Source organism: Cornus florida, unplaced genomic scaffold (assembly GCF_030987335.1).
Source record: "Cornus florida cultivar Cherokee Brave unplaced genomic scaffold, ASM3098733v1 CherokeeBrave_3.0.0_Hap2_Chr02, whole genome shotgun sequence".
In the NCBI taxonomy this organism is placed as follows: Eukaryota; Viridiplantae; Streptophyta; class Magnoliopsida; order Cornales; family Cornaceae; genus Cornus; species Cornus florida.
The window spans coordinates 27,500,318-27,512,335 of NW_026775572.1; the positions used below are offsets into that span (position 1 = coordinate 27,500,318).

The 12,018-nt window shown below is 36.3% G+C and overlaps 1 protein-coding gene across 1 annotated transcript; it reads right to left on the minus strand.

The window, feature by feature from the left end:
• Positions 1-265: 265 nt before the first annotated feature.
• Positions 266-11,758, minus strand: LOC132294437 (probable serine/threonine-protein kinase At1g09600). Its single transcript, XM_059792297.1, has 9 exons — positions 11,357-11,758; positions 10,439-11,163; positions 8,072-8,356; positions 5,883-6,200; positions 3,637-3,864; positions 2,233-2,333; positions 1,779-1,893; positions 1,136-1,645; positions 266-919 (listed from the first exon to the last, which is right to left on the minus strand). Exons 2-9 carry the CDS (start codon positions 10,901-10,903, stop codon positions 713-715), a joined length of 2,229 nt encoding a protein of 742 aa, XP_059648280.1. The 5' UTR covers positions 10,904-11,163; positions 11,357-11,758; the 3' UTR covers positions 266-712.
• Positions 11,759-12,018: the final 260 nt, after the last annotated feature.

Sequence of the window (12,018 nt, forward strand, 5' to 3'; positions counted from 1 at the left end):
TCCCTTCCCTAGGGATCCTCATCCATCCCTTCTCATGTACCTTCCCTTCATTTTTTTTATCCCTCCAACCAAAAGAAGCATTAGTGATGAAAAACATAACGAGAAACTCGTATCCGTTTAATAAATGATTTAATAATTTAACTTAAATAGGTCATGTAACCCGATAATTAATTTATGTATTAAATGTAAATATAATATATATATATATATATAGAGATAAATGGACGATTAAATTCACGGAATGAGAATAAATGGGACAATATAATTACAAAAAAGGTGAAATTTAATATCAATATCGAATCTATATTGAAATAATATAAACCTGACACTATTAATACAAAAGTCTAGGAGTTTCACGTCTTGTTCACTCAAATTTGCAACAATGGCTCAGCCTTTGAATTGAATGGGGTAAAATTGATTTGACTACACCAGTTTTTAATCTGTACAAGCATATATCCAGTAAGTCACCCCCTCCCCCATTCAACAACCAAATTAAGCCAGTGTCAATCTAAAAGGCCACCACCAGACAATTATCAAGTGAATGGCCATGATTCACTTCTAAAACACTCAATTTTTCCCATCACCTAAAGCCTTTTGAAGGACATAACTCTATAGCATAACTCATATACAAAACATAGACATTCGTTGCGGTGAAACCCAGGGATTGCTGATGAAATCTGAGTGAAGGCGACACAGAAATTCCTCTCCAATGTCATTGGCCATTTATTCCACGGTGCAGTAGCGATTCAGTTTGTCCATTGTCGCGGTACTTTTTCTTGGTCTTGGTCTTGTCGTGACGGGCTTTACGGACAGCATGCTGCACCCGTTTCTCGTGTTCTTTGAGCATCTCCTCGATGTTTCCACCCAGAGGAAACAATGGTCCTGAGTAGTGGATCTGATTCTTCTTGGGAGCATAAACCTAGTATCACAAGTCATAACCAAAATGATGAGTATATAACTAAAAAAGAGAATGGTGCTTGAAAATGCAGAACTGGAATGTCTTTCACACACAAAGTTTGTTTCACCACAACATGACCTGAGTCTCATGAAAAATCCAGGAATTTGTCAACCATGTAGGTGTTTTCTTTTAACCTTTTTTAAAAAAATGATAGGTTTTTGAAAAAATGATTCTTACCATTGTAGACTCCTTTCCAGATGTCCGTTCATCATTCTTATGAGAAGAATTTGGTCTATCCAGTAAATGATGGGACCATTCATGATTTTCAGATGATTCCGCACCATCCAGCTGGTTATATCTGGCATTCAGGGGCTCCTCTGGCCAGTGTGGATAGGCATTTGTCTCTCTGCTAAGACCTGACCGTGAACTACCTCGAAATGTTGCTGAATTGGAAAGCTTGGACAATTGGCCTTCTGCTCCCTGAGGTTTGAATGATCCTTGTGGCCTCCACTCTGTTCCTACCCCCAAAGAACCAAATGCTCGTTGAGAACCCATCAAGGCCTCATCTTCATTCACATTCATATATACTGCAGATTGAAGTGCACCAGGTTTAATTGATTGGCAAGAACTGGAGAAACTATTTTTTGATGTTCCACCAGAAGGTTCAATAGGAAAGCCAGAACCGCTATCTTCTTCAGGATTGTATTTCTCACTATTGCTTTTAGGGTTTGACTGCTCTTTTCGCTTCTGAATAAGGCAATAATAAATAAGAAGAAAGATATAACATATCTAATTCACTCATTGGCATTCACTCACACTTTTTTTTTATCCGAACCACTCACACTTAAATTTAGACATGGCTTCACAAATAAGGAAATACCTGTATGGACTCCTGTAACTCAGCATTAGCTTCTGGCACAGGCACTGCTTTGAATCCTCTGGAACCCTTTCGAGAAGATTCAAGTTCACGTCCTTTACCAGCAGCTGCTCTTTGCCTGATATTAAGAGGGACACAGATATGTAGCGGAAATAAGATGTAAAATGGTCAACTTCCTTTGGCAGAGGAGGAGTTCAAGGTGTTCCAAACAAGATATCCGTTTTTTTCTTTTTCTTTTTTTCCAGTAATAAGAGATCTTCCTTGTTCAGGATAAGATATTTCAAACATTCCTATGATTACATTTTCAGAAGCATGAATGACAATAATCTCCGTGCAACCTTACTGTGTTTTAATATAGGACGCAAATGCAAATGCAAATCCATAACAGTTTTGCCTGTTTCTTTTGAAGTCAAGAGAGAGAGAGAGACTTAATATTTTAATAGTGGGAACAACGTACCTTCTTGCATCCTCATCTCGAAGTTTGGCATCAAGCTCTTTGCTAGGTGGATACTTGGGCAAACTTGACGGATCACAGGGAAGAGGCTTCGTTGTGAAAAACTGAAGAAGAAACTCAACATTAAAAATGGTAATTACCCAAAAATCAGCAAATCAACTCACAGTAATGATCAGTAAGAATATCCCAAAGAAAATACTTGAAACAATTTTTTTTTTTTTTTAATTTTATTTTGGAGGAATAAAAGCATTATATCTTACCAGAATTGTAATGGTAGAACTTTTGGGTGGGAACCCAAAGTTTTTCCAACAATCACCATTCCACATAACATAAAGAGATATGCAACAGATGGTCAGGTATAACAGTTTATTATTAGCTGATTCTAGTGTGTAGACAGACCTTAGTTGAGAAGTGGAAAGGTACAATGTCAACCTAAGAAGCACGGAAACAGATATGGGACATGGATACGACATGACAAATTCTAAAAGATTAGGACACGGACACAGACACAGCGAATAACAAATGTATTTATATATGTGTGTGTGTCTGCACTTTTAGAAATTAAAGAGTAGTGTTTCTTTTTATCAACCTAATAATAAAAATAAATAAATAATAATAAATTGTGTTTTGCTTGGAAAAAGAAAGAATGATAGAAAGAGGATTAATTGAGAAAGAGAGAGAAAAAAAACAAAGAGGATCAGGGTTTCGCTAGAAAAAAGAATTAGAGCTTAGTTAAAAATAAAGGCAAGAATCCATAGAAGAGAAAAAGTTCACGGAAACAAGAGGAAAAAGAGACACAAAAAAAATTTTGTTGTGAAAGGAAAAAAAAAAAAAAGATTTAGGGTATGTGAAGAAGAAGAAAGAAAAGAGGAGGATGAAGAAGACAAGAGAAAGATGAGAAATAGGTGGGGGAGAGAGAAACCATCCACCAGCAGCGAAGCTTGGTCAGTGGGAGAATAAGAGAGTCAAAGATGATCATGCAAGATTTTGAACCTTTGAAACTAAAATATAAGCATAAATATCTTACTATTTTAATATAAAATTGTTATACAAAACAACAACTTTTAAGTAATTATATGTAGTGTCGGGGTGTGTCCAGCACGTGCCGGTGTCCGATATGGATTCTTTGTCCTTTTAGGTGTATCCGTGCTTCCTATATGTTAACTTACCAAAACTATACCAAAAAAGTCTTCAAGGCAAGGAAGGCATTCCCAACTACCAAGAGTAAGTTTTCATTTAAGAGATTGTAGATGGTGAGTATAAAGGCTCCAAGTTCATGGTTCTGGGGCAAAGCATAAGCAAAAAATAGAATGTGAACTAACAAAAAGGACCACAATTTGAAAAACTGTAAACATCAAGTGGAAAGGATACAGCAAATTAATATAGCAATGAAAAGCTCAGCTTTACCTCACTTTGAAGCGCAGAAGAAGCTGATCCCCGGCCCTCGGGTTCAAATGCAAGGAGGACATCCAAAAGTGTTAATGCCGAAGAAGGAAATTCCTTGAATGTCTCAGCAACGCAACGCTTGTAAGGATGCTGAGGTTTAAAGATAGTCGCATGTGGCAATTTCGACTTTTTCCAGTACTCTTCAGATGGTGAACCACAAAGTTTGAAAATTTTATGTAGTTGTTCCACCTATAAAAGATAATTATGAGGAGATCAATAACCAATAAAATTCAGGTTATCTAAAGCACCCACAGGCACAAATATGATGCTTTTACTAATAACATCACATGCCATTAAATAATTGACACATCTTGAAAAGTAGAAAAATTACATTGTACTATTACGATGTGCTCTGCTCACCCCTGACATAAACATGGTTAAATCAATCCAATTTCAAATTCCTAATTTACAGCATTAATTGACTTTAACTATGAAATCGACCCTGAGGTGTATCTACATTACCCTTCATATAGATTTTTTACTTTTTTGCCTTTTCCCTCAGACTTCATAGTTAACTATTCGACCCACTTTGTTTTATTTGATTTAGTAAAGATGAAAGAGTTGAAGGTGAAAAGCAGATAGATCTTTTTTCATATTATCCTCATAGATGAAGTGGTGCTTGCCACTGTTTGCAAATCTGTTATCGTAGAACACTTTCCTCTGGAGGAACTACACAACATATCAACCCCAAGAAACCAGAGACATTAATTTAGGTAGATTTGAGCCTAAATCAGGATTGAATTAGCCACAAATCACTAAAATTGCTTCAATACTCAACAATGTTTATATCCCCAAAACTTTTGCTCTTCTCCGAAAATAGTTACCATTCTATCCAAGACTCGTATCCTCCACCAAGTAATGGACTGACCTTCCTCTGGTCATTGTGCTGCCTTTACTATAAATCAAGTCACTCCTTACTACCGAATCAATAGCTGTTCACTACACAGGACAAAAACATCTGAAACGATCTTCCCCATCTTCAGTACAGTCCATTAAATTCTCAAGAATACATTGATTTTTTAATTCTATTATATAAACTATTGTCACTCATCCACCCTCAGTGTATTTATGGCGATACTCGCTTTTTTTCAACATGTTCTTACATACTGAGCATTTTTGTAATTTTGTACCATAAAGAATAGCTGCAGCATCTTATAACATATTCTGATCAGTTAAGACAGGTACCCTATGATCATATAGATATATATTACTCCAAAAAGAGTCCTTCCAACTACTATTCCTTTTTCATAAATGACTTAAATTGTGATTACAACCACTCAATGAAACCTCATTGCCATTAATGCTTACTTTTCACTCATTTCTACTCCTAATTTTACTAAAATCACATTCCAAAAAGCCTACCTCATTCCCAGCCACAGAAAAATCTTATAGTTTTCCCCTTAGTTCATTAAAAGCATCCATATTTTCAACAAAAACCACACAACTACCTCAAACAAAATATATAAAGCAACTTCATTCAAAGTCAATTAAAATAGACAAGGGTTCAATTCCAATGCTTTGAAATCCTATTTTGGTTAAAAATTCACTTGTCTTTTCTCCAATTACTAACATGAAGTACATAACCTTATCAACATCAATGTATCTAATTGGCACTCATTCTGTACTAAACCCACCACACTATAGATAATCTGAAGACCTCTCCCTCTCCAATGTTTCCATCAGATACCAAGGAAGCAATTTCCTGGTCGATCTTCTTGTCTGTCATAACACCAATTTGGCTTCCAAATGCCACTATTTCATGCCTTAACCTTTGCTTACTTTCATGATTTCATCTATATATATACGTATTAGAATGACTCCTTCTATATTTCAGGAATTTTCACCCCAAGCAAATAACTACCACAGTGTTGAGGAGACTTGAACCCTCCACCTTCAGCTTTGAAAGGAGAGGAGATACCACTAGGCCACATGCCTTGGTGGTTTCAATATATGCAGACTAGCTGGGTCAATTTGTGGATTTGACTATTGGGGCGTGGATCTGGCTTTTTAAGTTAATTTAACTAATTTCAGTAAAACAATTTCATATCCTGTAAGAGAGCATTTGGTTATGAGAACTAGAATTGGCATCTGATTTCTAATTCTAAGAACAAAAAGTTTAGGATTACAGATATATAGAACTAAAAGTCAATTGACAGTATAAGCCATTCATGACCCAAGAAATAAAACCTTTCAAACTAACATAGTACCTCTGTTCTTCCACGCATGATTGGCTTCCCTGCAAACAGTTCTGCAAGAACACAACCAGCACTCCACAAATCGACTGCAACTCCATAATTTGTAGCACCAAGCAAAAGCTCAGGAGGTCGATACCACAATGTTACTACACGACTTGTTAGAGGTTGCTTTTGGTTTGAATGGAAAAAGGTTGCCAGCCCAAAATCACCAATCTTGAGATTCCCCTTGTCGTCAATCAAAAGATTAGAGCCTTTAATGTCACGGTGCATGACCCCACGACTGTGGCAGTATTCAAGTCCACGAAATAGCTGTTGCACGTAACATTTGATCTGCAGACCAGCAGATGAAATCACACATAAGAAGATACCAAGTGCATGAAAGATATACTATAAGTTCCCTCTTAATGACGAGAGCGCGTAAGAAATGACACATGTAGAGTCACACATCAACAGGTAATGCAAAATATCAGGTCATCAACACATGTAGAACCAACCTATCTTCCAGATAAATGGAGCAGTCAGTGAAATTTGTAATATATTGATATACATCGTTGGACCCATTCCTTAGCATCTTAAACTTGAGGGCAGAAGATAATCTAACATAGGACCAGAGCCTTAGTTCGAGGTCTTGGGTTCTAAGTCTTTCCATTTCCATTGTTCTCCCATTTCTAATAGTATGTATGTTTGCACTGTTTTTCTATCCGTTTGGGAAATACATGCTGAAAATTGGGTTGACAGCAACTCAAGAACTATGCTCCTTAAAATTGTAATACAATCAAAAATATTTCCAAAATAATAATTCTAACATTAAGACGAACAAATAAAATCTCATGAATTATCATTTTCTTCACTTGTATAGTGTGTACAATGTACATAGACAAGTTCAGTTAGGGTCAGGTTGGCATCATTGAGCTAGATTCTTGCCTTATACCTCAACAGAGTCCAACCCAAATTTTATTTGGTTTAAGAATTTTTAACCCAATATCCACACGAGATTTTAAAAAATGCTACCTAGACCTATGAAAAGAATCAGGATTGGGTAGGGTCTGCTCACCCAAGTTGCATCCCTGTCTAGAGTGCAGTTGTTAAAAGATTTTGAGGTGAAACTTAAAAGTTGGAAGCACTGGAACACATAGAAGGGAATGTAGATTCATTTTTACTAAGAACACATCGCCGAGCCTTCCTACTTATTTTTAGTCTCTCTTCACTATTCCAACTTCAATAGAGCTCCAAAAAATCTAGAGGGATTTGTTTGGGGTTGAGCTTGGAAAAAACTTAAATCATTTGATGAAGTGGGATGCAGTGTGTTTGCAGGTAAAGGGCAGGAACCTATGGGGCATGCTTTTGGGGTTTCGGGTTCATGGAGTGATGGAGGATTCAATAAGATGGATGGTGGATAAAAGTGGGAATTTTTATATTAGATCATTTGAGGTTCTTTCCAGGCAAAGCAAGGAGGCTTTCCAAGGAAGAGCAAATGACTCACGAAGACCCCCCTTCAAGGTGGCAGTTTTTGCATTGGCCACATTGAATACCATCCTTAAAATGGATGCCTTGAATCGTAGAATCCATCAAATGACTAATCAGGTATTGCGTGTGCAAGGGGGGTGAAAGAGACGTCAGTTAGATTTGTTACATTATATTTTTGAGCTTTTCCTCTATTTGATGAATTATGCATCCATTGGTGTTGAAATTGTCAGGAGAGTTGGAGATACAATTGCCTTTAGCATAGGGATTGGGTGGTGCAGGAAGCTCCATTTGGAATGAAAGAAATTAGAAACCATTTAAATGTTGGAGCTTTCAGTCCATAGATCAAAGCACTTTCTTTTAAGATCACTCGTTTAGTTTTTTGACTCATTGCCATCAAGATTCTTTTGAAGAGCTTTTGGGAATATATAAGCTATTATTTTGATTTTTGCATAGCTTTTGTAAGCATCCCGTGAGTGTGGATTGCATCAATAAGTTCTTCTACGGAGTTTTTGTGTATATGAGTCCTATTCTTGTGTATAACTTTCATAATAACATCTGTACTTACAAAAAAGTAATGATATATAGAGATGTTCTATACTATAAATAATTATTCCCATACATTTCAAAAATCCTTATTTCCCATCAAACTACGGGTCTTATTATCTTCACCTCGCAAATTCATAGATGTAGTTGATGACCGATGGCACCCCAAATTACAAGTAATTAGCACATACCTGTGATTCCGTAAATTTCATTGTTGTTGATGCGGCGAGTCCAGCTAAATCATGCTCCATGTATTCAAATACAAGGTATAAATTGCCAGAAACCCTTGAAGGCACCAGACCGTCTAGCTTCATGACATTTGGGTGATCAAGCCTACGCAGAATAAGGATTTCCCTTGCCATAAAACGAACACTTTCTGGATCCATTTTAATAAATCGCACCTTCTTTAACGCAACAATTTTGCCAGTTTCTAGATCTCGGGCTTTGTACACAATACTGTAAGTCCCTTGTCCAATCTGCATCATTTGAATGTCAGTCAAAGCAATCAAAAGAAATGAATAGAAGATGACAAAAACAAAAATGAATTTAACAAGTGAAATGATAGTCTAACATATGCCCAAAGTTTAAGTTTGAGTATTAAAAATGAAATTGACATCAAGTATTGTAGTGTATCCCAATTTTACACAGATTAAAAGTGAACAAATTGGCAAGAGTGCTAGTCAAACTTAAACCACCCGTGCCCCCCATCCCCAACTTGTTTGAGTTTTAAGAACTTCCAATAAAGTATCCTGCTTATTTTTGTTAGCAAAAGGTGTGGGAGTTTTGAACGTCCTGCAAAAAAAAATTAAGATGTCACAGGGCAATTTGGCAGAAGGCTGATGCGTTTCTAAAAGAAGTTGTAATTTCTCATGGACTGACATATTTAGAAAAGTTCAAGGTATAGACTATAGATCAAAAAATATCTTCATATCACAGGGCAATTTGCAAGCATATAAACATGTGGACTTCAACTTATCAAAAAAAAAAAGACATGTGGACTTCAAACCAAATACAAAAACCTGTTTAATCTGCATCTGAGTTTGTTAGTAGGCAGTTTCCCAATTCACCACATATACATGTGGACTTCTAAAAATTAATTAACAGTTGGAAGAACCAGAGCAAGTAGCTGTGAATGAAGTGGAAGTTTTAAACTGAAACGGAGTATTCTATTTGCATAGTCATGTGAATTCAAATTAAAGTGGGGTAGTACCTGTTTTACAGCTAGGGGTGGCAGAATTCGTCACGACCCGTCAACACAACTCGAGCACGCAACCAAAAGTTAGTAGATTTGGGTTGACCTTAATAGTGTTCATGTCATAAACGTGTCAATCCCCCCTGTTTAATTAATCTTGTCAGGTTTGTGTTTTGAAGCTTAACCCGATTAGACCCAATTAATAAATCATGCAAATTTAACCCAATTACCTGTAACCTGCTTTAACTCAATTACGATGGACATTTTTGTTATTTCAATATAAACCCTGATATGGATATTGTATCGTCCTCTTTTTTGTAATTTTGTTGTCCTAATTGTCCTCATTTTCATGAATTTAGTCATCCATCATATCATTTTTCATTATCTATGCATCTTATACTTAAAACATGTTAATAAATGGATTACATGACCCATCTAACTTAAACTGGTTAAATAAGTTATTAAATGAATCATGTCGTGTTGTGAGTTACACAACCTATTTATTAAAGGAATTGCACTGGCAGTTTCATGTTACTTGTTTAATAGAACGGTTGTGTTCGTTTTAAGGATTTCTAACAAGATTATTAAACGGGTCGTGTTTGGCTTCACCTATATAACATAATACAATAGGTACACATGACACAAATTACTAATATGACCCGCCAACAAGAATTTTTACCACTATCACAACAACTGATACATCAAAATATCAAACCCTTTCAACCATTATCCACGGCTGCATAAAGAGCACCATAAAAAATTGAATCTGTTATAGTTGTTTCTACAAAACTATGGGCAGGCATATGCGCATGCCAATTTATTTTTGTTTTCCTAGAAAAAAAAGGAACTTACAGCAATCTCAATACAGGTACACCAATAAAATACAACTTCCAAAGAACCCTAATGATTAATTATGCAAAAGAGTCATTATTTAAGGTAAATAATTTTACATGAAAAACGAATCTTGAGACAACAACAAAGATTTTTAGGAAAGTATTCTTCATTGATTTGTGCAGTAATGCATAAATGAATATACAATCCATAATCGGTAAAAAAGAATCACAAAGATATGAGAATTCTAACTTATATGTATCAATGAAATAGAGGTAAAACAATGTGTGATTTGCAGCCATGGCAAAGAAACTTGGCAATCCTTAGACAAGTAGAAAATGATAGAAACCAAGTATACAAACAAATGCATCAAATGCATGAAACAATTTTCAAGTTTTTATTATCAATGTGTGTGAGCTAAGGGATTAAATAAATCAAAACCACCAGGTGAATCAACAAATGTAAAATAGGGAACAATGTGCAAGATGAAATAAATGTAATCCAACAGAATGAAAAGTTTTGAAGTTTATTAGACCTTCTCCAACTTCTCAAATGACTCTGCCTTTCGAGGTACCCATCCTTTGATAGCTTCCCCTGCCACAGCAGTCAGCCAAGATGGCCATCCAGCATTTTCTTCTACCCCTCCAACTCCATTGCCAGTGCTCAATACTCTGGATATCTGTGGTTGTCCTCTGGTCATCCCAACATCGGTTCCCACGCCTCTTTGACTCTGAGGCTTTGCGGGTTTGTCAACAATCGTGACCTTCTTCTCCCCCTCATCCCACACAGCCCGGGTGGAGGCCACATTCTCTTCTCTGGGCTCCTCCAATGATATAAGCCGCGCAGTCACATCATTGCCACAATTATCAACCTCCACTACAACATCCTCTCTTCTAGAGGAAGCAACAAAACGTTTTGAACATCTTTTCGGTTCATTCTTTCTAGCATTTTTCTCTGCATACTCGTTTCCAGAAGCTCCTTTCGAGTTAATGCAACCCATTGTAATTCAACTTCACACTCCCCTGTTCCGAAATACCAAATTCTGATAAAGTAGCTGCAATTCATGCGGCATTAAGCTCATGATTTGATTGACATTCCTCTCAATTTTTCTCAGACCAGACTTCACTCCTATTGAATCTACCATCCAATATATATTTCACTGTATGAATTTTCTATATCTTGATGTAAACTACAGATAAGGAAACCTGAAATCCCAGCTTCTAAAATGGGTCTCAATTTTCTTCAGATCAATACCTTCATCTATATATATCCAAATGCACCAAGAAAAACAAAATCAGAAAATTCCAAATATATATATATATATATAAAGCCTTTGACTTCAAAATTAGAAATTCAAAAGATTCTGCTAACCCAGATCCCCAAATCTAAATAATTCAAGCAAAACCAACCCACATTGAGAGAAATTTGAGAAATGCAACTACTACCAACCCACATTGAGAGTAATCCGAGGCGTGAAATCTAGTTGTGGTTGGTGGGTTAATAAATGTGCACTCAATTGGCTAAAGCCATTGAACAATTTGAAACCCAATTATAGACACAGCGATAACCATCCGATGATAAATCCAATCCCTAACAGATTTTCAAAAATCAAAATGGACTTTGAGATCAAGATAAAGATAGGGAGAGTTTGGGATCTGGTAGCCAAACTGACTGATAAATGGTTCGGACACACTAAGATCGAAGGCTTTTATTGGTACAGAAAGAGAAGGTACTTCAATTCTGATTTTGCCTCTTTTTTAGATATGGAAAGAGAGAGAGACACACACACCACGGTCTCGTGAAGAGGAAGGAACAATGGAGTAGGAGTGGGGTTCAGTACAACCTCTCCATACACGAGTGGAGTCTAGAGATAGTTCCTCTTGTTGCCACATGGGAGAAGATACTGGGTCACCGACCATCCTACTGTTTGGGCCCACATAAAAAATCCTATTCCTATGGCCCAATACCCAAAATATGACTGTTATTTTGTTAGAAAGATCTCATTCTCCAATCACATAATATGGTCCGATTAATTTAATTAATTTGCTACATATTACTGTATTTTTTATTAAATTAAAATAGCGTCATGCAAATATTATTAACCGCCAAATCAAT

Bases quoted from the DNA above. Each gene is read 5' to 3' on its own strand.
- LOC132294437 (XM_059792297.1), bottom strand. From the start codon at position 10,903: ATGGGTTGCATTAACTCGAAAGGAGCTTCTGGAAACGAGTATGCAGAG. The intron at 3,865-5,882 runs GTACTATGTTAG...TATCTTTTATAG, and splicing joins TCATGCGTGGAAGAACAGAG to GTGGAACAACTACATAAAAT. The intron at 1,894-2,232 runs GTACGTTGTTCC...TCTTAATATCAG, and splicing joins CGAGATGAGGATGCAAGAAG to GCAAAGAGCAGCTGCTGGTA.